Source organism: Microchirus variegatus (assembly GCF_963457635.1).
Source record: "Microchirus variegatus genome assembly, chromosome: 19".
Classification (NCBI taxonomy): Eukaryota; Metazoa; Chordata; class Actinopteri; order Pleuronectiformes; family Soleidae; genus Microchirus; species Microchirus variegatus.
The window spans coordinates 14,276,361-14,304,099 of record NC_139820.1 but is presented as its reverse complement, the minus strand read 5'-3'; the positions used below and the strand labels follow the sequence as shown (position 1 = coordinate 14,304,099).

Sequence of the window (27,739 nt, the reverse complement as noted above, 5' to 3'; positions counted from 1 at the left end):
CTCCTGCTGACCAGTCTCTCGCTGTTGCTCCATTCACCGTCTCACTCGTACACACAACACTCTCACTCTGCACTACCACCTTAGCGGAGCCATGCTACTCTTATAGCACTTGGCCCTAATAAGCCGTCGTAAAAACATGCCAAATCATGCCAGAATAATCCTCCAGTCTGCCCATACTTCTTCTTCTTTTGTTTGTTTTGCAGTCCCTCTGATAGAGTTCTCTTACAGGTCAGGTCAGCTTTTATAAAAATTGGATTAAATGGGAAATGCTCTTCATCTGTTTTTTCCATGTTTAATTTAAGCACAAAATTGGAAATTGGAAAAATTAGTCCTTATCCGTTTTTTCAATTTTGATTTTGTTAAAGATTGTTGAGAAAGCATGTTGTTTTTCCGTGTGTTTTTTTCTGGTTTTATTTTGAAAAATGAATGAACGGCTTGTTCGCGGATTGAAGCTAGATTTTACTTGTAAAACAGTGCCACCTGCTGATGAACAATTCCACTCCTTCCCCCTACCCCTTTGTCGGAGTTCCCCTTGGCAATAACAGAGTTGAGGGTGCTAGGGGTAAGAACGTTCCCCTAAGTAATGAGACACACCTCCATTACGTCATCACGTCATCCGGACTTGACGCTCGCGTACTGCTACATCAACAATCGAGGCGGCAAGCCTATCATATCAACAATCCAAAAATGCCGTCATCACGTAATGTCTGTTGCCTGGGCTATTTTTCTGTTTTTACGACTGTCAGCTGCTAACCAACGATTTTATTAAAAAGGCTGGAATACAAACTGACTTTGGAAAAAAGACAGGGAGGTTCAGTCAATCACGAAATGAGCTGAAGCTTTCCCATCACACTGCTCCTTGATGTCATTATTGTTTGATTGTTTGAAGAGAGACAGAGACCCCTAGTGGAAGAAATTACATACTGGTCATTAGTTCAGTTGGTGTCCAATAAAACAGATTGTTTTTGCTGGCTGTTTTTCGGTTAATCCCTGAGTACTCTGATCTCAGTGGTTGTTATTGGCCTTTTTTATTGTGCATGTTTTTAATACAGTTTCTGTTCTTATGTCAGCCTTTCAAAGGTTTTTGGGGAAGGAGGATGTGTCCCAGGAGCTTGAAGAGGTCAGACGAGAGGCTCAGACTCAGGGAAACCTACAAATTGTCTCTGTGTTACAACTGATAAGGAGCCCTGCTGTACGCTGGCAGCTCATCACGATCATCATGACCATGGCCTGCTATCAGCTGTGCGGCCTCAATGCTGTAAGCTGCTCTCCCTTATCATTTTTCTTAGACCGTATTTCTCCACTTCATGCTTTCCAGACAGTTAAATATAATTTTAATTTATGTGTGTAGTATAGATACTGTGTATATATATATTTATATACAAACAGTGCTATGCAAAAGTTTACCCCTGTACATTTTCATGATTTTCCTTTTTAAAGGGACAATATGTAGTATTTATGGGTTTATATTACCCAAAATCCACTTTAGTATACATATTATGTTCTCCTGCATTGTCTAGTTGCTGTATAATATTCTTTGTTTCATTTTCGTAGTGTTTCAAAAAGTCATGTAAAATAATATGGTCGCGGGCCGCGGCCGCGTAGCCAATGTTAGCAGCGAGACGCCATGTTTCTGCCGGAGCCTGTAAGGACAAACGCGAGAGAACAAATCAAGCGTCTCTTTACTTGTAGTGGAAGTCCCGCCTCCTCTCTCTCCGCTTCGTCTGCTACGGCCGCGGTAGCCCTCTCCCTCACCTCACGAACCTCATCTGCTGACACGGAGAAAGACAACGAGGACGACATTTGACCAGCTGCGGATACCGTAGCGCTCAGGGAAGGGAGGGGGTGAGCAGAGCAGCAGGTCTTTGTTGTAAATTTCAGCCTCTCCTCTAGATGTCACTATAAACTACTTACTTCCCCTTTAAATCATTGGTTGTTTGGCTAAGAAATGGCAGTTAAATATATAATAATAATAATACAAATAATAACTGTATTTATAAAGCACTTTTCATACATTTAAAATATGTAGCACAAAGTGCTTTACAAGTTTAAAAACAGCCCATCCCGCACCACCCAAACCCAAACCCCCACCACAGCACATACGCACACGCACACACAAATGCAGGCACATGAACACACACGCACACTCATACGTACATACACGCATATAAACAAGATCTACGAAACGTGTTGCTGGATACAGAGGAGCCAATTCAGGAAACACCATCACAGGAAGCCGTCTGCTCTGAGGGCTGCTCATGACCCGAGGCCAGGACGCCTTCACCCTGGCACCCACCTAGCCACAGGCCAGCTACGGCCCTCAACAGTGAAGCACTGCCATAGACCCCCCACCGGACAGGCCGATGTTCACCACAAGTTAGAGACGTCCTAGCCAGAGGTAATCACAGCCCCCCAGTGCAGACGGCTCCCACAGAGGAAACACTGGAGACACTGAATAAAAACCTAAAACTAATGGATATATGGAATAAAATCATAAAAACTACATAAGCTAAAAATATAAAACTAAATAAATAAAATAAAATATTACTAATAAAATAGATAAAATGACAATAAAACAGAAATTAGCAGATAAAAATAGATAAAATGAACTCACATAAAATAAAATACTACTAGTAATAGATAAAATGTAATTAAATACACGCTGGCATTGTAGGAGATCCGTCGACGGAAGGACTCTTGGAAGTGTACCAGTGCTTCAGGGCCCTCAGGGGCCACCCAAAGAAGCTTTGGTCAGATCAAGGGACCAACTTTGTAGGTGCCAGGCCAGTGCTAAGGGAACTTTATAGGTGTCTAAATAGTATCGGTAAGGATCAGATCCAGGCAAAGGCAGCGGCCACAGGGACCGATTGGACTTGTGTGCTTCACCCAGCAGACTCTCCACACCGGAACGGAGCAGCTGAAGCGGCAGTCCGTGTACTCAAGAGGGCACTGAGTAATGTTGGTGAGGTGGGCAACCTGACGGCACTGGAGTTCCAAACCCTCCTTTACCTAGCAGCCAATCTGTCTAACGAGAGGCCTATCGGTGCCAGGGCCCAGGTACGAGATGAGTCGGTAGGAGTTATCACTCCCAACACACTCCTGCTAGGTCGTGCAGGGCCTAGCGGAGACACTCAAGGGTACCCAACCTACCCTGTCGTAAGACTGAGAGCAATTCAAATCGAAGTCAACAAGTTCTGGAAACGGTGGAGCCAGCTGCCGGCCCGAGCCTTTTCGTCCGGCAGAAGTGGCACGCACCTGCTAGAAATATTGCAGTTGGAGACTTGGTGTGGTTGGCCGACCAGAACGCATTAAAGGGCCAATTCCGAGTCATAAAAGTATGTCCCGATGCGAAAGGCGTAGTACGAGACTCAAAATTGAGAACCTGCCAAAGTTGTCCAGCCTCTGGTGGGCATTGCAAGAAAGGCCGGGGGCTGGAAAGCTGCCCCTTCACCATCCTCCACAGGGATGTCAGGCGGCTGGTAGTCCTACTACCAGTGGAGGAGCAGAAATAAACAGTCCCCACCACGTGGCGTTCCTAGGTCAAACCCTCACCACGTGGTGTGTTAAGGATCAAGACCCTCCTCCACCAGTCGGTGGAGTGTTTCGGTTAAGGAACAAGACCGGGGGGGTCTTGATCCATTACCGAAACATATATACATACTGATGTGTATCAGTATGTATGTATGTATGTTTATGAAGCAAACCTTTAATTACACACGTCGTGTAAAATGTGTAGTGCGTCAATGTAGGTACTGCGTTCCTGTTTAAGGGACGTGACTTTATGTACTTTAGGTAGATGTTATGTCTGCTTGAATCTTATCATCATCAATAGATTAATTGTAATCATTACAAATGTTTGAATTAGTTGCTGTGGCTTACTTGGGTTCAAGAACCAGGAAGCCAAGTGGGAGGTTTAGAACTTTCTAGCAGTTGCCCAGCGCGTACAGTGCGAAATCAAAGGGCGATTGTCATCAAAGCAGTCGTCATCAAAGCTTTGATGACCAAAGCGCTTCTTGTATATAGCATATCCTTTATTTGTTTTTAGTGATGGGTAGATGAGGCCTCGTGAAGCGTTGCGACACATTACCAAACTGTATTGATACTGTGTCGGTACTGTGTCACTGTGCTGCTCAATACTGACACCTCCTGGATCTTTAAAATCATTACTGGCAACCCAATGACACTCAACTGATTTAATGACCTAGTATAGGCTATACAATAATATAATTTAACTTAATGTATTTTATATTGTATATTATATATTTTTATATCTTAATAAAAGGTTGAATATCTTTGATATTGTAGTGAAAGTTGGGGTGTTATCAGAGAGTGAAGGTTTATTATAATATCTTAAAGGTCATAATATGTCAAAATCAAAATCAAAGTGTTGTGAATGTGAGGATGCTTATGTACTTGTCCTTGAGGCAGGGAGGGGATTTGTTTTTTATAGATTTTTATTCAGGAAAAGAAGGTGTTCCAACGTTTTGGGATTTAGGCGATTTCTTTTTTTGGATGCAAGTTCTCCGGCTTTTGAGAACACACACTCGCATGGCACTGATGAGGCTGGGGTACATAAAAACATTTGGGACAGGCGGAAGAGGTTGGGAAATGTTTGTCGTTGGTTGTCCCAATACTTCAAGGGATCCTGCGTTCTTGGCAGGGAGGGGATTTGTTTTTTATAGATTTTTATTCAGGAAAAGAAGGTGTTCCAACGTTTTGGGATTTAGGCAATTTCTTTTTTTGGATGCAAGTTCTCCGGCTTTTGAGAACACACACTCGCATGGCACTGATGAGGCTGGGGTACATAAAAACATTTGGGACAGGCAGAAGAGGTTGGGAAATGTTTGTCGTTGGTTGTCCCAATACTTCAAGGGATCCTGCGTTCTTGGCAGGGAGGGGATTTGTTTTTTATAGATTTTTATTCAGGAAAAGAAGGTGTTCCAACGTTTTGGGATTTAGGCAATTTCTTTTTTTGGATGCAAGTTCTCCGGCTTTTGAGGACACACACTCGCATGGCACTGATGAGGCTGGGGTACATAAAAACATTTGGGACAGGCGGAAGAGGTTGGGAAATGTTTGTCGTTGGTTGTCCCAATACTTCAAGGGATCCTGCGTTCTTGGCATGTTGCCCTCAGCCAGGTACCTCTTGACCTCGATGATGGCATCTGCTGTGATGTTAGTCGTCTGCATGCTAACCTCATTGTCCAGGTGCTGCCACAACAAGTTCTCTAAAAAACAACAAATTGGCATTTTAGTACATGATTGGCAAACAAATAATTGCACAAATAACATGCCTGAACTTCGCTGCATTTAGTGGGGCTACGAAACCCGAGTTATTTAAATCTGGGGTCTAGGAGTGTAGATAGGGTCAACACACTTAATGACTCCAGATTGGAAGCAGTGTCTGTGACTCGACGCGTTCATGTTGGTGTGTTACTGCCTGTGTGTGGATGTTTGAAGCGTTACGCTCAAGTGCATGATACAGCATTTTCATCATCGGGATGACCTTTGACCCTGAAACTCTCTTCTCTTCTGACAACTCCACTGTAGCCTGGTGAAATGGAGCAAGCACAACCAGTGTTTCTCCAATTATGCTAAACTCATCGGCAGTGACCCAAGGGATACCCACACTGGTTCCTTCTCATCATGTAGCCTTTTCAGCATTTCATAGGTGCCAGCGTGTTGGCACCTCATTGATGAGTTTAAGGGCTGGCCGTCCCATCTGTTGCTGCACTTGAGCAAACTTCTCTTTGGCTGTGGTGCTTGATCTGAAGTAGCAGGGATTTGATCAACTGATTTTCTGACTAATAAATTGAGACTATGCGCAATGCAAACTGAATGGCGAATTTGGAGTTGTCTTGTGGATGCAAAAAATGTTTGCACTGCTGCGTCGGTCACAAGACACTTTATACAAGTTGTCAGCAGTGTGACTTTGTGGAAAGTATTGCACACCTAACACAGATGTACACAACTGCATATTCTCATTAATGTAGTGACAGGTCAGAGCCAGGTAAGCCTCCATGTTCACAGATGTCCACATGTCAGCTGTACAGCTTGCTGTACTTCCATTTTCACTCGGGCTCGTTCCTCCACATATTTTTTGGCCACCATTTCTTTCACAGTCTGAAAATTAAACCAAGTTAAACCAAAAGTTAAACAATATTCAAATTAAATATTAAATTAATTGGATATATCAACTACTTCTCTAGACATTCTCTGTACAAACCTTTCTGGTTGGCAAAACATATGATGGCTCAAGGACCTGAAGCAGTTCCCTGAACCCCTCATTTTCCACAACGCTGAGGGGTTGGCAGTCCTTCACAATAAAATACAGGATAGCCTGGTCCAACACATGCTTCCTGGAAGCTTGATGGTCAAAAATGTAGTAACAACAAAATAATATGAATTAATTATCAATAAAGTGACCATGAGGACGTTTTAAAATGTCTCTATAGGCCTACCTGTGTCGGTTGTTGGTGTAGTCCTATTTGTGGCTTCATTTTCATGCCTAGCTCTGTAGTGCCTCAGCATTGAAGATGTACTCTTATTAATGTAAGACAGTTCTGTCAAACAAATGCGACATTTAACCTGCAGAAAGTAAAATTATTTAAACTGAGTCACTTTGAAATGGATTTGAGTTCTGATAAATCAAGTGGGAACTGGGAAGAACCATATGAAATTACAAGGAAATAAAAACAAATACCTTTGTTAGAGCCATATCTATATGTGTATCTGTTTGTCTATTTACAATGTAATTCCTGAGTGCGACGGTAGGTGGCGCTCCGTGCTGTGGTGTAGGGAAAGTTATAAAGCCAACGGCAGGTAATTACTGGGCAGGTGTGCTGCGGACGAGTGGAGAAGTAAATAGTTTTTGACCGTCAACGTCAGCGTGATCGTGGTGGTGTTATATGTTTGTTGCGTTGTGACAACAATGAACATTGTTTGATTTGCATGCAAAACGCTCATTTGTTAAGTGCGCAACGAATAATAAATGTTTGGGTGACAGCATATGATGCAAGTGATTCATTCATTTGGACCTGGAAGAAGACGGACGCGTCAACTAATCGTACACAGTGCCGCAGCCCCTCAGTGGCTTAGTTTCGTTTTGTTTGTTTTTGTTTTGTTGGATACGAACAAGCCATTACATTAAGTCAAAAACTCCGCTTCAATTAGAAGTGTTAGTTATTCGCGCGGAAAGGACACCGCACGGAGGAGGAAGACAACGCCGGGGGCCGGCTGGAGCCACGCCGGGGAGGAAGAAGATAGCGCCGGGCCAGCTGTAGTCAACGCCGGGTTTCCGAGCTCTGCCGAGCCGCATGGGATATAACAACAGCCGTGTTCCCGGAGTGACAACGATCATCAGCGGATTCATCCGACGATGCAGTGCTACCACATCTTACGGCGCCCGTCGCATGCATTAAGGTATGAGCAGTAGCGCTACCAGCTTTATGGCCATAATAAAACATAAAGTGTGCACACTACTTCGCGAGCATAATCCCAATGCATTGGTCGCTAAAATAACAATACGGATCGTGTCCTAAGACTGAACTTTTCGCAGCGAGTATTTTGGATTTCATTGTGGAACATTATAATAAAAGGAGGACATTATGGACGGTAATTCTGATAAGCCGGTCGCGGAAACCGCCGCCGTCACTGCTTCTAGTGAAATGGAAAACTCAAGTGAAACACACTTGGGTAAAATAATTGTTAAACTAACACATAAGGCTTTGGTTGAAAAGTGGGATAAGTTACAAAATGTAAGAAAAGATAAATTAAGCAAAGTTAAAAATATAAGAACAGTAACTAAAGAACATATGCATAAAGGCAGTGTTGAAGAGGTAAAATGTGCACTGGAAAAAAATATTTATTTGTGTGAAGAAGCAAAAAAATGCTCATGATTCGCTGGTGCCTTTAATGCCCACTGAAGAAAGTGGGAAACAAAATACATGGTTTGCTGCAAAAATGTTGGTTGAAAATTGTTTCATTGATGATGTTAAACAATGGTTGAGAACTAATGAAAATATTTGTGAGGTGGTTGATGATGTTCATCCTGATGACAGTATATCAAATGTTGCCAGCAAACGTTCTTACCAAAAAAGCACAGGCAGTGGTAAAAGCAGCAAAAGTGGTCAAACGACAGCGTCAACTCGCATTAGAGCAGAGGCAGAAAAGGCTGCGCTTCTGGCTTGATCTGCGGCTTTAAAGGAAAAACATGCTCTTGAGAAGCAAGAAGCAGAGCTGCGAAGGAGAAGAGAGCAACTTGAAATTGATGCTGAAATTGCAGCATCCACAGCCAAACTAGCAGTTTTGCAAACTGCTTCAGAATGTTTAAGTAAATCCCGGGCATCATCGAATGGAATGAATTCATATCTACAAAGGAACACGGAACAAAAATCACTTGGTAAAGGACTCAACCCTGCAGCAAAGGCATATGAACCCTGGACATGGAGTGCAATGCAACAAACCAATTTCCCAGTTTGTCAAAAGGACTCGAGTGCAGGGAACGCACATACTGTGGAAAAGGGGCTGCAGTGCATCCTTGGATCAGGACAGGAGACACGAATGAAAACAACTGGAGCATATGGAACAACACAATATGGAGAAACACAGCAACAGACTCTTTATTTGCCAGTAAATACGGAACAGCGTGCATCAGTTGAGCAACCACAACTACATTCTGCACAAATGGGAGATCTATGCACCATAATGCATAAGCAGAATGAAATTACAGCAGCTCTTGTTCAACAACAACGCTTACTGTCCTTACCATCTCGAGACATTCCAGTATACGACGGTGATCCTCTCCAGTACAGAAACTTCATCAGAGCTTTTGAGCATGGAGTAGAATCAAAGGCTAGCAAAGCGGACTGTCTTTATTTTTTGGAGCAGTTTACAACAGGTGGACCCAGAGAATTGGTGAAAAGCTGTCAACACATGATTCCTGACAGAGGTTATCAACTGGCTAAAGAACTTTTACACACTTTGGAAATGAATACAGGATTGCAGCAGCTTATATAAAAAAGGCTCTGGCTTGGCCTACAGTGAAATCAGAGGATGTGAAGTCATTACATGCCTTTTCTCTGTTTCTGCGTGGTTGTTGCAACGTGATGGAGGAGCTTCCCTATATGCAAGAACTAGACATGCCAACCAACATGAGAGCAATCATGACAAAGCTGCCATTCAAATTCAGAGATAAATGGAGTACGAAGGCAAATGAGGTCTTGGAGAGGTATAATCGAAGAGCTTGCTTCAAAGATCTTGTTTCATTTATTGAACGACAAGTTAAAATCATTTCAGATCCACTCTTTGGCGACATCCAGGACGCGACAAGCCATACACCGGCATTCAAGAGTGGTAGCAGATTCAAGTCTCAGTCCAAGTTCAGCAGAATCAAAGGTGACAGTTTTGCCACTGCAGTAGCAGCTGTTGATTCATCCAAAGGTTCATGCTCAAGCCAACAGAGTCAGGACTCAATGGAAAGGACGAAAAATGCATGTGTCTGTTGTTCCCAGTTTCACCCACTGGAGGAGTGTCTAAACCTGAAAGGGAAGAAGCATCGGGAAAAAATGATGTTTCTAAAGGAGAAGAGGATGTGTTTTGGCTGCCTGCGTAGTGGACACATAAGCAAGGAATGCGATAGGCGCCTAACTTGCAAGGAGTGTGGTCAGAGGCATCCTACGGTTCTCCATATTTACCCCCACACAGAAGGTGAACACTCTAACAAAACAAGACATGCCACACCGCCCTCTTCAGCAACTTGTGGTCATACAGGGGCTGGAAGGGAGGATAGCATTTTGTCCATTCTGCCAATACAAGTTAAATCCATCAAAGGAGACAAAATAGAACAAACCTATGCATTTCTGGATCCCGGCAGTACAGCCACATTCTGTTCGGAGCATCTTATGCAAAAGTTGAACATCAGTGGTAGAAAAACCAAATTCCTTTTACGCACCATGGGGCAAGAGAAGGTTGTTTCCACGAATGCTTTGAGTGGTTTGGAGGTGGCTGGTCTCGACAGTAACCACTTCTACAGTCTTCCAGAGGTTCTCACACAAAGTAAAATGCCTGTGACCACTAACAACATTGTCTCACAGGAAGAGCTGTTACAGTGGCCTTACCTCTCTGATGTACAGATCTCCTGCATAGATGCCGGTGTTGACATGTTGATTGGTACCAACGTCCCTAAGTTATTGGAACCCTGGGAAGTTGTCAACAGCCAAGGGAATAGCCCGTATGCAGTAAGAACTGTGCTTGGTTGGGTAGTTAATGGTCCCCTGCGAGACGAAGAGATCAGCAAACCTAAAACAGGGTTCTCAGTGGCTGCCGTCAATAGGATTTCTGTGTGTAAGCTGGAAGAGATGTTGAACAAACAGTACACTCACGATTTCAATGAAAGAAGTACAGAAGAAAAAGGGATGTCAAGAGAGGACGTTGGTTTCTTAAAGATTATGGATGAGTCAGCACAGCTTCAGGATGGCCATTACAGTGTGAAAATGCCCTTCAGGAAGGAACAGCTTACTCTTCCTAAAAACCTTTCCATGGTCAAGCAAAGGCTGTTGGGATTAAAGGCTAAGAAAGGATGAACTGTTTCATAAAGAATACACCAGCTTCTTCGCAGATGTTATAAGGAAAGGCTATGCAGAGAAAGTGCCTCAGCATCAACTGGATGGAGAAACTGGAAAAGTTTGGTATATTCCTCATCATGGTGTACGTCATCCCAGGAAAGGTGTTTTGCGTGTTGTGTTTGACTGTTCAGCTGAGTTTAAAGGAGCCTCACTCAACAGCCAGCTTCTTCAAGGCCCAAACCTGACCAGTTCACTACTAGGAGTCATTGTCAGATTCAGACAGGAGCCAGTAGCATTCATGGGAGACATTCAGTCTATGTTCTACCAAGTTAAAGTGACTGAGGAGGACAAGGACTTCCTTCGCTTCTTGTGGTGGCCTGATGGTAAAGTGAGCCAAGACTTTGTGAAATATCGGATGACAGTTCTCTTATTTGCGGAGAGAAGATCAAAATGGTCCCACACGGCAGAAGCTTTTCTTTTTTTCTCTGGCTCCATTATGGCTTGCGGATATGTTTTTGTTAGAAATGATGCGTGATTGTTTTGGCAGAGACCCATCCCGTTGACAGATACGCTTCCTTTTAAACACAGTTTGGCGCGCCCGGCGAGCCGCATGACAGGCGATACTGCAGCTGTGTCGGTCACATGATTTTCTTAAAGCGATACGCGCACCGACACGGGGCTTCGCTCTATGAGCTCGACACATGCGCTGGCGCATCGGTGTTGCCCGACCCATCACTAGTCATCATCTGTAAATGATCATCAGAACCTGTATGATTTGCCGGTTTACAACCTATTAAGTAGTGTATTGAGTTGTGTTTAGAATAAAACCTCTTAAAGACACTCGAGTTGTCCGCCATACTTGTTCTGGTCGCCCTTTCCAGAGGGTAGTTTATTGAGCTGCAAAAAGCAGCCAGTAAAAAACTGGACAGGGCATGATATCAATGACGCTCATCTGGGGTGCGTTGCATTCGCTGCATCTGGGGGCTTTCAATCAGCCAGACTGTCAGGCGATGACAGCATGATGTCAATAACAGGACGAACTAATACAACCAGACATAACTACTTGTAGATGTAGTTTATTTAAGTTTAAACATATTTCACAACACATTACCTACACAAAAATAAGTAAATTAACTAATGACCAAGAGCGCAGATCTCACTCGCTCGCTCTCTCGCTCTCTGCGCATACTGGTTTAAATGAACAACAATTATGCTGAGTGCTGATCAAGAGTTTTGTGCAGCAATTTAAGGTCCCAAATATGACAGGCTTCATTCAGTGATTGAAACAAATATGTTAATGAAACGTTTACATGTAGTGCGCAGTGTTTTTCCACATTCAATATACATTTTTACCTCAGAATGTCTGTGCGCAACATCGTATCTGGAGTAAAGCAACACAGCACAGTGACAACAGACCTTTGGCGACAGTATCCTCGTCTCGTCTCAGCTGAGCTCGAGCGGCAACAGTATCTCAGCTCGAGCTAGCAGCAGTCTCTGCGTCTCATTGAACAACACAAACATGAGCGCGCCAGCCATTTACCTTTTCACATAAGTATTTCCCACCGACCGCGAACCCGTTCTGGTTCACAGAATGTCGTCCCGAGAGAGAATATTGATCGTCCCGATGACAGTTAATTATGTCCCCGGGACGACGGGACGGTGTTAATTTTAGTCCCTGGATTCAGTACACTCAAATGAACTGCTGATCCCATCACTAGTGCAGAACGCTGCAGCACGCCAATCTTGGCCACACTCCACTGGCTACCAGTCAGTTTTAGAATTGATTTTAAAATTCTCTTAATTGTTTTTGTCATTAAATGGACTAGCAGCTCTGTACCTGGCTGAACTGCTGCATATGCACACCCCAGCCAGAGCACTCAGGTCGTCTAATCAGCTGCTGCTGGATGTCCCAAAGACAAAACTAAAGACCAGAGGGGACAGAGCCTTTGCAGTGGCAGCTCCTCGGCTCTGGAATGCCCTGCCTTGGCACATCAGAGGTGCCCAGACTATTGAGATTTTTAAATCGTCCTTAAAAACATATTTTTATTCCTTGGCATTTAACATAGGTTGAGCTGACTTCCGTTACTTTTTTTTGTTTGTCTCTTATGTTTGCTATGCTTTTTATTGTTTTCTGTTTTTTAATTGTTTTTATGTTTTATGTGTATTTTTTTATTATGTTTTTAGGCTTTCTATTTTTTATTGCTTTTATTAGTATTGGTATTTGATGTCACTATGTAAAGCACTTTGGGCAACCTTGGTTGTTTTTAAATGTGCGATATAAATAAACCTCGACTTGACTTGACAGTACAGCGTAAGCATTGGACAGTGTCCCTGAGCCTGATGACAGTTTGGTGAGTGGCAGATTAAAAAAAACTCAGAATTGTTGTTCAATCTGGACTTTTCATTAGCTCATCTGCCGGAGTCACAGCGTGTCCAGTTGGTGGAACTGATTAAAAAATTTTCACAGCTTTTTTGTGATGTGCCGTCCCATACCACCTGGATTGAGGTGGATATTGGTGTGGGGGAAGCGCAGTCGATTAAACAGAGGTTTTACAATTCCTTTGTCAGAGCGTCAAAGAGATTGCTGCTTTTGTGACCCCTTCAGGCCTCTATTCCTATACAGTCATGCCCTTTGGTTTAAAGAATGCTCCTTTAAGCGGCTTATGAACCGGGTTGGAGATGGTCTAGAGGGCTGTTCAATTTATTTGGATGACTTGGTTGTGTACAGTGACACTACAGAATAAAAGCATTATTTGAGAGGTTGGCTGAAGCACAGTTAATCTCGCAAAGTGTGAGTTTGGTCGGGCAACAGTCACTTATCTGGGCCGTGCGTTTGCACAGGGCAATTCCTGTGGAGGCGAAGGTACTGGTTGTGTCTGAATTTCCACAACCTACCACTAAAAAGAGCTCCAACTATTTTTGGGTTTGGTTGGTTATTATAGAACCACTCAACTATTAAAGTTTAAAGTTAACCTTCGTCTTGTGTTAGTGTTCCGTTATCATCGCTTATGTTAAAGGTCGGTTTTGACCCATGTATGAAATCAGCTATTAAATACAGTAAAATCAATAAGTTATCATCCAATTTGTTTCTCATCTCTTGGTTACCTTGTTATGCTTCTTTATCCATGAAAATGTTGGTTTTAATACTTTTGGTGTGGGCCTCTGGGCCTTTTTTTGTCAGTATACCCCTCGATTTCAATAAAAATAAATGGTAAAATGAACCTCAAGAGAATCATAATAGTAAATAAAAGGTTGTTGTGTTACCTGACTATTACTGAGAGATATAGAACACATCTCTTAAAGGTGAAGTAAGTAGTTTATAGTGACATCTAGAGGAGACGACAAACAAACTGCTACTCTGCTCAACCCCTCCCTTCCCTGAGCGCTACGTTATCCTCAGCCAGTCAAATGTCATCCACGTTGTCTTTCTCTACCTCTTTCTACTTCTGGCGCAAAGGTGTTCCACGCATCGATGTTTGGGCCAATCTCATGCATCAGTTCTAGTGCGCTCGCAATTTTTTTGCCATACCATTCGTATCGCTGCTTGTTGCGGTCCACAATTTGCTTGACTTCATGATCCCATTTGCGGCCGCTTTTGTAAAACTGCTCGTACGTTGGACACATCTCGTTTTTCAAATCTTCAACTGACCAGTGCGGAAAATACAGTCTCAGCAGACGTCGGTAAAACTTCTCGGGTTGCTTCTTCTCCGAGAAGTGAGGGAACCTGATGACGGTGGCGTTCCCTCGAGTCCGTTTCTGAATGTAGCCTTTGTTGTTTTGAAGTGGAATTGCGTTTTTGCCTTCTCTCTGGCGGCCTTAAACAATTCTGTACTCTGAGGCAAATCCACCCAGACACATGTATTCAAACTCGGGTGTTGCTGGTCTGTCCTCATACTTCTCTGGCACGCCCGACATCCACACTGCCTCTGCGTCTGCTGGCATGTTCTCAGAGCATCGTCATCGGTCTGTACAAAGATGACGTTACAGGTGCTTGCATGATCATCTTCATCTCTAACCCTAACCCTAACCCTCGCTCGTTGACACCTGTTTTTTTCCACCTTGCTTATGACTGTATTCAGGTGCTCAGTGATTTCGTGCTCTGGTTTGGACAGGTAGGACATCATGTATGCCATGCAGCTGTAGTCGTCGACAACATACTGAATGTCCATGTTGGCGTTCCATGCCATGAGCAAATCTGGATTTTACGGATTGATCCAACAATCATTGGGATGGTGTTTGATGTGAAGCACATTTCCAATGGTCAGATCAAACACGGTGTTCAAGTATTCTTCACGGGTCAGATTGCACTTCTCAAGCAGCTCTGACAAGTCCTTGAACGAAGCGTCTGGCCTCTCTTTGTTTCTTTAAAAGTGCTGCCCTCTTCCTCTTGTTGCCTGCACTTTTGGCCTTGTTTCCACTCTTGCTTTGCTCCTCGTTATCGTCCTTTTTCTCCCTATCATTGTAGTCATTGTCGTCATTATCTGGGCACGGATATGCAAGGATAGTTTGGTCCATGGGCAATTTGGGGAACCCAAATCTGCATTCCACGTTGCCTTTCCTGCATGACTTTGAGTGGTTTCTGCTGTGAACTTGAACCTCAGAAACAATTTTGTGCAGCTCAGGGTCCGTGTTTGGGTCGGGCCTCGCACATGAAATGTACCGGTCGACAAATCTGTACACGTGCTTGTCAAAGTCGTCTCCCAGCACGGGTTCATCTTTGACCCAGACCAGCGTGTGAATGTGTGGGCTTCCTCTGGCTTGAAATTCCACATGGTAGAAATAATCCTTCATTTCACCGATGGGTTGAGCAGGAGACATGATGAGGCTCGTCAGGAGCGCATCAACTCTCTTCTCAAACATGCACATGACAGTGACAGGATTGCTGCGGAGAATGTCATATTTCGCGTTCCAGTCCAGCTGTGAAAAATCCACTTGTTCTCCTTGTTGGGCCTTTCTGGCCTCTATGACTTCAGGCCATCTCATTGCGGCAGCAGAGAATGTCAGGAAAAACGTAGGCCTGCCCAACTGTCTGGCCATAGCGTCAAGATCCTTCAGCGTTTTCTTCCAATACGCTGGAGTTCCTCTGAGGGGCTGCATGAAGCGTGTGGCATGTTGACTTTGGATGAGCCTCTCCACCTCATTTTTGTCCTGAAGCATTCTGTTGGAAATGAAGCGACCATCTTTTGTCTGGGTTTTACCTTTGCGCATTTGGATCGACATGCTGCTGGTAGCCAAATGCATTTCGGTGACAAACTGGGCAGAGAAAAGGTAACTTTGGTCATTTGCAAATCGGAAGTCTGCAGAGAACAGTCTCACGTTGAAGTACATGCTTGGTGACAGTTTAATCAGTCGGATTTCATCCAGTGTGTTTTGTCCAGTTGGGAACTGCACAGGAAATGCCATGGATTCAAGTTTTGGTATGGTAAAAAATCCCACAGGTTTGTTGCCTTGGGCGAATGCAATGCTAAATATACCACTACCATATGACAATACTTCCTGTGCAATGTCAGGGGGCTGCATGCAAGTGTCCAGGGCCAAACCAGGTCTCAGTTGGACCTGTTCACCTGTTGTGGAAGTGGGTGCAGTGGCTTCCTTTTCTCCCTCTGCAGTGGTGCTCTGCTGGGGCTGTGCAGCATTGTCAGACTGATCAAACTGCTGTGTCTCCTCTTCGTGGTCGTCTTGGACACTTTCAAAAGTAGCACTCTGGTCTATTTTGATGTCTTCGTATTCAGAGTGCATCTCTTTAAGTGTCGCAAGTGTGGCAAGTACATTCTCTCTTTTGGAACAGTACAAGGAGTTGAGGATTCACCTTGACAAATGTATTTTGAATGTATTTTCCAGTCAAGCAAGCAGATGTCACATCGGGGTTTCTGACATATTTGGATCTGTTGCACTGCTTGACTTGAGTGCGAAAGAGAACACGGTGGCAGCCTGTGCAGGCACATATGGGTCCCTTGCGAGTCGTCTCTCGGAATGCAAATATGGCCGCTTGCATCACAGGGGTTACGACAGGCTTTGAAGTTTTCTGCTGGCGCCTCCTGAAGAGTTTGTATTTCTCTTTTATTTTTAATGCATGCTGCAACCTGTAATGCATTCGGAAGGTTCCATTTGAAGCCAACTTGTTCCTTCTGTTTTGGGCACAGCTCTGTATGTGGTGCAGTCTGAAGTCAGGGTCACTGTGGTATCTGGTTTGAACAGTTTACTTCTTTTTTAGTCTGTACTTCTGGTCATGAGCATATTTTGATGTGCTGTAAGCTTTCTTGCTTTTGCTGACGTCAGGAGTGGTTTTGTATCTTGTTCATGTTTTTTTTTTCTTTAGTTTCTGATGATCTGCATCAGCATATCTCTGGGCCATGTATTTTTTGTGTCTGCTCTGAAAATCAGGATCTCGCTCTCTATGAGCCATGACTTTCTTCTGTGTGCTCTGGAAATCAGGATCCATTTTGTATCTTCTGGCAAGGTTTCCTTTCTTTTTGTCATGAACATGAGGCTTGGCATAATACCTCTTGTATGAGAACAGTCTCCGTTTGTGGTAGTGACGGTCTTCCACATACTTTGTTTTCACAGTTTGCTTTTTTTTCTCCTCGAAATTCTGGGCAGGTGGCATATTTTATTTTTTGACTTTGCTGTGGATTTTTGTTGAGGCTGTGCTTGTTCCTTTTGGTCTTCTTTGCACGCTCTGCGTCTAGCCTTTTGCCGCTGTTGTTTGCTGATTTGGTGACATTTGGTGCAGACTTTGATGTTTTATGTTCCACATGTGTGACATTAGCATCCGTGTCATCTGGCTGTTGTTTACACGTGCTGCTCTGTTGGTCGTGGTCCTTCACACACACTGTGGGTGTTGCAGATTGTGGGGAGTACTCGACACACACTGTGGGTGTTTCAGGCTGTGGTGACACCTCCACACACACTGTGGATGTTGCAGGTTATGGGGAGTCATCCACATTGCTCTCTGTGACATCTGCTGTCACGTTGCTTTGAGGGGGTGCTGGTGAGGCCACTGCTCTTTCAAAAGAAACGGGCACAAGTTTGTAGCTGGCAATAGAATTGCGCTCTTTGAAGAGCATGTTGAGGGGGTCAGTCAAGCCATCAAGATGACTGAAAGTCAGCATAATAGCTCTTCAGTTTGGGTAAGGCAAGCCTCTTGAATTCCTGGAGTGAGAATCAAAGATTCCATACTGTCTTGCTCTGTTGCGAAACACTGCAAAGCACTCGGGAGTGACGAGGAGCAAAGCAAAGTTGACATCTGTTGACAGACACTCCAGACGTTCAGCCAGGGGCAGAAAACATTGCCTTTTTGGGGAGATTTGAAGTGACCAGTGTGGGGAGGGATGTCAGAGTGCACGATTCATTTTCAGTTTCACACCACGACAGCTTTGGTGCATGGAACCAGTATATGATTTTCTGAATATTAGCTGCTCAGTGGTAGTGAAGCAAATTCGGCAAACCCAAACCCCCCCCTGTGACCGATGTCGCTGCAGAAGCTTTTTTTGTATTCTAGGGGCTTTGCCCCCCCAAATGAATGATGATAAGGATCTATCAATGGATAGAAAAAAGGATTTGGGGAGAAATATAGGGAGACATTGAAAAAGATATAGGAATCTGGGTAACACGTTCATCTTAATACAGTTGATCTTTCCAGCCAATGAGAGATTAATGGACCTCCAATTCTGTAAGTAATTTTTTAGCTTATCACTAAGGGGTGTGAAGTTTTCTTTGTATAAATTAGAAAAAGTCAGAGTAATATTAATTCCCAGCCGATTTGAAGCCGATTTTAGATAGATGGAATGGCAGGTCCCCTTTGTGGGATTGCAAGGATTAAGTTGTTCACTGGGAAACACTCGCTTTTCATAAGGTTAGTCTTATATCCCGAAAAAGAGACCAAATTTACACAACATCTGAACTATGTGGGGAACACACCGCACTGGTACAGCAATAAGTCATCGACGTATAGAGCTACCTTATGTTCCCGCCCCCATCTATTAATACCATTTATCATCGGGGAAGATTTTAACATGATAGACAGAGGCTCAATGGCAAATGCAAACAAGAGCGGGCTTAATGTAAAACATATAAAGACCAGTGGATTTTTGTTTATTTCCTTACAGATCTGGTACTACACCAATGGGATTCTCCTTGAAGCAGGCTTTGATGTGAACATCATCCCCTACATCACACTGAGCACCGGGGCCATAGAAACCTTGGCTGCCATTATCTCAGTAAGTTGTGTTCAGAATTCTTGTTTACTTCAAGGGATAGATAGTAGAGGCATCCTCACTCTCATGGACAACATGGCTGCTAGTGGGGAGATGAGGAAACAATTATTTTATCCATTGATAAAAATAAAATAAAATTTATGCCTGCTCATGTCAAGAATATATTAAGAATGTGTTTTTCACTTTATCTGATTTTACATCACAGCACACAGGGAGTTCCACTGCTGCCTCCATCAGTACGTACAAATGTGTTATTTTGTGACTTTATGAAAGTTTTGTTCCTTATTCACCAAAGTGACACAAACAGAAAATGAGGCAGCTGAAGACCAGTGACTCCATTGTTGCTGTGTAATTTTTTTTGCTTTTTTTCCATAGAGTTTGGTGTGATTCAGATCTGTGCCTAAGAAAAACTGAAATTGTTGTGACCTTATCAACTGCTTGATCCCAGCACTAAAATCCATAAAAGAAAATTGCTTTTTTAAATTTAAATTTTACATCATGGTACGCATGAGCTTTTGATCCACTGCTGATTCATCAATAAGTTCCAATTTTATTATATTGTATTATTTGAGATTTGATGTTTGAAATAATTTGTTCAGATTAACCTCCATGACACAAACTTACAAAACAAGCCAGCAGTTGACCAGTGTCTCCTGTTAAGCTAAAAATTTAGATTTCTTTTTCTGTGGACTTTGGTGCTGGAGAGTAAGCAGTTCAGTTTTGAGCAAGAACATAAAAACTGTCTAATTTCAAGAGAGTGGTAAAGACATTCTTATGATATCATAAAACTAAACTGAGATAGAATTTTTTTAGGAGAGCAATTTGTCAAATGGCTGAACTTGTTGAGTCGAGAGCACAATGTAGTCACCACTAACGCTCTGTACCATTTGAATTAGCCCTCTGTTCACATGGGACGATTTGACATCTGATGAGACAGATTAATTTGATCTGTGGGTTAGAGGAGATTGAATATTAATGGTATTTGGGGCTGCAACTAACAATTATTCTATTAATCAATGAATCGGTTAAAAAAAAGAAACATTTGTTATTGCCACGTTTATTCAAAAACGGAACATTTCAAATTCACAGTACAGACTAAAGTGTAAAAACAACAGGTTATTGCTCCAACGTCTCTGAGCTATCAAAAGTAATATTAAAGGTTAAGTAAGTAGTTTATAGTGACATCTAGAGGAGAGGCTGAAATTTACAACAACAAACTGCTCCTCTGCTCACCCCCTCCCTTCCCTGAGCGCTACGGTATCCGCAGCCGGTCAAATGTCGTCCTCGTCGTCTTTCTCCATGTCAGCAGATGAGGTTCTCGAGGCGAGGGAGAGGGCGAGCTACCACGGCCGTAGCAGACGAAGCGGAGAGTGGAGGCGGGACTTCCACTACAAATAAAGCGAAGCTTGATTTGTTCTATTGCATTTGTCCTTACAGCCTCTTGTAGAAACATGGCGTCTCGCAGCTAACAGTGGCAATGCAACCGCGGCCATGTTATTTTACATGACTTTTTGAAACACTACGAAAATGAAACAAAAACTATTATACAGCGACTAGACAATGCAGGAGCACATAATATGTATAAAAAAGTGGATTTTGGGTTATATAAACCCATAAATAATACACAGTGTCCCTTTAAATGATAAAAAAAAATCAAAACAACTGGAATAACAAAAAACATACAATGTATGATATACATACATTTACAGACGAGACACATTTTTATAATATAAATGTATTTATTTATTTATACTCGCACAGGTTTAAGTAAACATGTACTTATTTATACTAATTTAAGTAGATTTATTATGTTGATTTTGACCATTTTGCTTTAAAAAAGGGGGAAAAGGTGAAACAGCTTAATCTGTAAGTGCTTTAAAAATAGAAAAAAAAAAAGACACAAACACATTAACCAGCTAATGCTTACGTTAGTTTAATAAACTGTTCATGTTTGTAAAGCTGAATAATGAATAAATTATCCCACTAAACGAGAAACAGGAGAGACTAATGCTACATGTCCTTACTTCCTTACTCCCTTCCTTGTCACGGTTGACTCCCGACATGTTTTCTTTTTAGGTGCTGGATCATCACCGTGGTACTCCCGTGGCACGCCATTTCGCTCTCGCAAAGATTGCAGCTAACACACACTTTTTAGGTTCATGAATGGTAGTGTTCCCACATTTTAGAAGTTTTCGGCCGAACGGTTTTCTCTGCCTCCGCCATGTTTCAAGTCTAAAATATAAGTTGTCGCTCACTCTAAAACTTTCCCGCACCGCTTATTCGCTCCACTATTCATGGCGCACGCAAGGTGTCAAGCTTTAACGAACGCAGCGGGGTTGATGACCTAGGTGACAGGAAATGGCCCCACAAATTTAGAAGCCAGCTTTCTCTATTCCACCTGGAGGGGAAGATCTCGAGTGGACAGCCATACCCTTTGTCCAGGTGTGTAACGGGGTGCAGGTGTTCGTCGTCGGTTGGCGTTTTGTTGATACTTGTTGGATGTTCTAAGTAGGGCAAAATGGGCTTGTAGCCACGTGCGGCGGCATCGGCGGATGAACATTTGGAACGACGGGACACTGGCCTCTCTCTCCTGCTCGGGAAACAGTGGAGGTTGGTAACCAAGCGAGCACTGAATGGGAGATAGGCCAGTAGGAGAGCTCAAGAGGGTGTTATGAGAATACTCGACCCAAAGTAGATCGACCAGGAGGACGGGTTCTGAGATGTGATGCACCTATCTGAGACAATGTCGCAGGGGAGGCCATGCAGGCGAAAAACGTGATGTAACATAAGTTCTGCTGTTTCTTTGGCTGAAGGTAACTTGGGTAGAGGAACAAAATGTGCTGATTGGAGAATTTGTCTACTATGGTGAGTGTTACCTTCAGACGTAGGCAGACTGGTAACAAAGTCTAGAGGAACATGGGACAGGGGGGGATGTGGGATGGGGAGTGGTCGCAGCAAACCAGCAGGGGCATGACGAGATGATTTTGTTCTGTGAGCAGACAGGGCAGGCAGCAACACACTCCTTCAGGTCTTCTTCCATAAATGACCGCCAGAATCGTTTTTTTCAGGAGCGCCAAAGTGCATTGTACACCAGGGTGACATGAGAGGCCAAAAGAATATCCCCACTGAAGAACCTGGGAACGAAGGTTAGCGGGTACATACAGACGATTGTCAGGACAGGCACTGGTTAAACCGCTTGTGAAAGAAATGTCTTTGGAGTCATCGTTGTTGAGTAAATCAAGTCTTTAAAGAATGCATTCAGGAGAGACCCTATCACCAAGATGGTCTAAATGTTCTCTCCCTTTCCTTCGGATAGCTCAAACATATATACAGTCACATCAAAGCATCTTACAAACACCATAAATCATCCAAGTTACAACAAGACAACACACCCCGTTTATGACCCACAAATGTCATCCTGTGCACCTCATGCCGACCCCTGCTTTTACAATCCCATCATTTGTTTCACAGCTTGACTGTTGGTTAATTGTTATCTTAAACAACATACAGAAAGCCGTACATTAATACCATCCACGAGAACAGGAAAAATATTTTTTTCCCACATCCATGATGTCCCAGGTAATGGCACTAATGACCATGTCAGAGAAAAACGATCTCGTTGGGTGAAGTGGAGCTGCTGTCGGACTGGAACTGGCGGGAGAGGGCGTCCGGCTTGGTGTTTCTGGACCTAGGGCGATATGACAGAGTGAACTCGAATCTGCTGAAGAACAACACCCTTGGCTTGTCGAGAGTACAGTCTCTTTGCCGATTGGACGTATTCGAGGTTCTTGTGGTCCGTCAACACCAGAAACGGTTGCTTGGCCCCCTCCAGCCAGTGTCTCCACTCTTCAAGCATCAGTTTCACCGCCAGCAGCTCCAGATTTCCGACATCATATTTTCTCTACGCAGGTGAAAGCTTTTGAGAAATTAAAGCGCAGAGATGGACTATCTGGTCCTCTGGTGAACGTTGCGACAGGATGGCCCCCACCCCTGAATCTGAAGCATCGACTTCCACAATGAACTGAGATTCTGGATGGTAAGTATAGGAGCAGCAGAGAATCGTAATTTCAGTTAATTAAATACCTTTTCTGCTGTCGGTTCTGCTGTCTGCTGTTAACGGGGCTGCCACAGAGCTGTAGTTTTTGATGAACCGTCGATAGAAATTGGCAAACCCCAGGAACTGTTGTAGTTTCTTACGAGTGGTGGGAACTGGCCATTCCTCCACGGCTTTAACCTTGGCTGGATCCATCCGAATGCTGTACCGAGATGATGTACCCTAGAAAGGTGACTTCAGACATGTGAAATTCGGATTTTTCGGCTTTAACAAAGAGCTGGTTCTCTAAGAGTCACGAGGGCCTGAAATACTGCTGGGGCATTTGTAAGTCTCAAAGGCATAACCAGGTACTCGTAGTGACCCCGAGGGGTGTTAAACACATGCAAACCAGATGATAAGCGTTTCTAAGATCAAGCTTGGTGTAAATAGAATCGCCTTGTAACCTTGTGCCGAGGAGATAAGTGGAAACGGGTACCTGTTCTTAACTGTGATGTCATTAAGACCACGGTAATCAATGCATGGACGAAGGGAGCCATCCTTCTTGCCGACGAAGAAGAATCCTGCTCCGGATTCTTCTCGGAGCAAGAATCCTGCTCCGAAGATGGTCGAAGATGGTCGATGGTCGAAGACGACAACGAAGATGGACGAATAATTCCTGCTGCCAATGAATTGCTAATGTATTCGTCCATAGCTTTTGTCTCACATGTGGACAGGGAGAATAATCTCCCTCGAGGAGGTGACGAACCAGAAAGCAGATCGATGGCGCAGTCATAAGGACAGTGTGTCGGCAGCGACGTGGCCCGAACCTTATTAAAAACCTGCTTGAGATAACTGTACTCGTGTGGAACGCCAGACAAGTCCGGAAACTGTTCAGGAACAGATGAGTTACAGGTAGGGAATACAGCTGATCTCAAACACACAGCATGACAATGCTCACTCCACTGCTTTATAGCTCCTGTCTCCCAGTCTATATGTGGGTTGTGCCTGTTTAGCCAAGGAAAACCAAGTACAACGGGTTGTTGTGGAGCATCAATCAGGTGGAAATGCATGAGTTCGGTGTGATTACCTGAGCTTAGCAGAAGTGGCGCCGTGCGATGAGTCACTGTGCACAGTCCACGACCGTCCAGTGCCGTAGCCTTGACTGGAGTGTCCAACCTTGTAGGACATGTAGCACACCAAGCTGCTTATCGAGTTGCTGGTCCATCAGGTTGGTGTCGGCACCGGAATCGAGGAAAACGGCAACTGTGTGAGTCTGACCGTTACAGTTAAGATGTGGCTGAAGAAGCGGGTGAGAGGGCATTTCAAGATTCATAACACGACTCACCAGTGTCCTCTGAATCCCTGGTGAGCCCTGTCTTTAAATTGGACAGGAAGATACGTAGTGCCCCCCGCCTCCGCAGTACATGCAGCAATTTTCCTTCCGTCGCCTCTTTCTTTCAGCCGCTGTCGGTCGGGTTCTGCATAGCTGCATGGGCGCCGCTGCTTTGCCGATTCCCCCAGAAGCAGAACGAGGACCGGTGCTAGGGTGCGAAGCCGGAGGACCTGTGAAGAAACTTGGAAGCCGCTCTCTCTCGTCGCCTCTCCTGCAGACGTCCATCAATCCGAATAACAGTGGTGATGAGAGCGTCTAGCCCTGCCTGAGGATCAGCCAACTCGTCCTTGATGTAATCTGCCAGACCGTCACCAATTCTTTCCAATTCCCGAAGCTAGAGCTACTTTATTAGTATTAGTGTTCGTAAAATAGTTTACTTAATCTGCCGCTAACTATCTTAAACGATTCATTATTTCAAAATAATTCATTATTATATCATTACAATCATTATTTAGTTGTAAATTAGTTGCAGTAGTATAGTTTTTAGTCTGTTTTAGGTACGTTTACTATTCCTTTTAATTGAGTTTAGTTTGGATGGAGCCTTTAGATTATTATAATAATAATAATAATAATATTAATATTGCATATGAAGAACCTTTACCACAGATGCCGGCGTGTGATGTTTCTCAGGTTGAAAGACAAACATGAACAGGTAAAATAAACATGGTTATGCTGTGAACTCCTATAGAAATCCTATAGAAACATACAATCCTATCATAATTGTATACAGTATAATCTGATATGTCACTGTAAATTAAACCAGCCATATGTATATAAAGTACTTAAATCTGAGCCCAAACTAAAATTTAAAGCAGTAAATTAAACAGTAATCTTAATCCAAGATCATCAGATATAATACAATGGACATACACTGTACCAGGAGTCATTTTCCGTTGTAGAGCTTGTCATGTAGTTTACCTACTTCACAGAAACAGAAAGTAAACATAATCTTGTGTATATATCTATACACATACACGTGTATACACACAAATATAGTTTTAGTCATCAGCTGAAAAGCTTTATCTAAAAATCTAAGAAATTTTTAAGCTGTAAAAGTAAAGTAGTAAGTAGTTTTTCTTCACTATTGTAGGATCAACATGTTTGTTCTCGTGCTGGAAAGATTGTTCAGGCAGGACGAAACATGGGCAGATTTCACGCTGAGCAGAGAAGCCCTGGTTGTGCTTCTGGATCTTCTCAACCAAGACATTTATATTCTATTTAATGTAAATGTTGTTAATAGTGCTTGTTTTGTGTATTACATTTTTATACACACACACACACATATATATATATATACACACATACATATATAGCTATATATATATAGCTTTTTATGTTAAAATAATAAAATCCAGTGTATTTATTATCAAAAAATATAAACAAAAATATAATAAATATGGGGACACATCTTTCAAGGATAGGGAGTAGTCTCTCCATCCTCCTCTCATTTCTCTCCTCATGTCTTCCCTGAGGAGGTTGATCAGTTCACCGTCTCTGTCCCTCTTCCTCCTTTGAGGTTCTGGTCTGTTTGGGTCCTCCTCCTCATCATCATCATCATCCTCCTCCTCCACCCAATCGTCCTCCTCTTCACCCACTGCTGCAACTTTGCCCTGGTCTGTCTGTCCTCATGGATGAGGTGCTGGGACAGAAGCACTCCATCGCCTCCATCCCTGAGGACATCGCAGGGCAAAGTTGCAGCAGTGGGCTTCCCCATTCTGACACTTGCAATCCTGAAACAGGGGATTCATCAAGTCAACAAAAACAACAATGAAAGTAAATTTCAAAAGTATATTATTAATGCCCAAGATAAACCAAATGTAAAATGTAATGTAAACCAAACTAATATATACATACTACATACCGTATCCTTACTTAAAGGTCACATAGAGTGGTCCTGTTGCACATATATGTGAGTTATGGAGGTCTACTTACATATATTAAGTTGTTTTTATGGTCAAAATCCTCCTAGTTGATGTAAACGAGCCGATTGAAATCTGTCCTTTTCGAAGCGCTTGTCAGTCGCGCTAATTCAGCCATAAATCTCGCCCGAGAAGACAGAGTGTGTTGTGATTGGCCAGCCAGTGTAGAGCCTTCCCACCTGTGTTGTGATTGGCCAGGTATCTGGAAGTGACGTAATCTATCACGTCAGCTCTCAGAAGCGCAGCTCCCTCTCTGGAGCGGTGGATGCATTGTTCCTCATTATCAAAACATTGTTTTAACAGTATTTAAAAATAGCTTCGTCACGACTCCCCGCCGCAGTCCCTTTATGACTTTAAACCGGAGTCAGACCCAGAGTCAGAAGACACTGTTGCTCGTGAAACACCTCCACAACGGACGTTATTCTTCTTCTGCGGTTCAATGTACGCAACCGGATGTGCCCGGACTACCGCCTGGAGCAGGACGATCGGTTGTTCAGGAGAACCGCTGCTTACGTAACTAGTACGGGATTTTCAGTGATCTCGTTGAGCCCCGAGATTACAATAAAACACAACGTTCTCAGCAATGGCTGAACTGTTTGTTTCGAACCGTCAGGCTTCATAAACAAGGTAATGACGCAGATACACACCAAAATAAACAGCGATAATAGGAACTTCCGGTCTAGTTCCGCTTTAATATTTATTTTAAGTTGTCTTTTTAAGTAGTTTTTACAGGAGTTACATTTTCCTGCAGGTCCATTCTTTGCAAAATAGTACTATTCAAGATTAAGATTAAGATTCCCTTTTTAGTCCCACAGTGGGGAAATTTCCAATTTCTGCATTTTAACCCATCCGTGAGTTAGTGAACACACACAGCACACAGTGAGGTGATGTACATGCTAACCCAGAGCAGTGAGCTGCCTGCATTCAGCGGCGCTCGGGGAGCAGTGAGGGGGTCAGGTGCCTTGCTCAAGGGCACTTCAGCTGCGGACAGGTCAGGGTTCGAACCGGCTACCCTCCCTCAAGCTTGAAGCCCTAACCACTAGGCCACAGCTGCCCAAGGTCAGAGACAAAAGACAACAAGGGAAGATGTAGTTTTAGCATGGGTGTTTAAATGACATGTTGCTGCCCCCTTTCACACATAATAACATTACACTTCTCTTTTAGGAAAGACAAAAACAACATTTATGTCTTTGCCAGAGTGAAGAGGTGAGCTCACCTCTGAGGAGAATACATCGAGCATCATTTTATTAGAAAATAAAATGATTAACGTATGTTTCTTTCTTGCCACCAACTACAATCAGTGTGCGTGGTGAAATAAGTATTATATAAAACCACCACATATATGTTAATTAAAGTTTAAGTTAAAAGAAAAGTTAGAAAGTTATGCCGTGATTGAAACTATCGTTTCACGGTGCTTACAGGCAGCACACAGCGAACAGCAAATGAGGCGGTCAGTCTTGTGACTTGTGCTTATTAATTACTTAAATAGCGGAACATTTAAAACAGAAGAAACGTTTAATTTGTTTTATTTCGTTCTGATTTGTAATACTTACGTATGAAAACGAAAACCTGGTGTGCTTTTGTTCAGGGGTCAAAAGCTGTGGAACAGAAAC

General features: G+C 43.3%; 1 protein-coding gene across 1 annotated transcript in view; it reads left to right on the top strand.

Annotated features, from left to right (window-relative positions):
* Positions 1-27,739, top strand: part of slc2a9l2 (solute carrier family 2 member 9, like 2) — a gene marked incomplete at both ends in the record, with an annotated part of 185,283 nt that overhangs the window by 68,021 nt on the left and 89,523 nt on the right. Inside the window, 2 exons of the mRNA XM_083906063.1 lie at positions 1,071-1,258; positions 18,674-18,784. Coding sequence (XP_083762189.1) covers positions 1,071-1,258; positions 18,674-18,784 — 299 coding nt within the window. The remainder of the gene's footprint in view (positions 1-1,070; positions 1,259-18,673; positions 18,785-27,739) is intronic.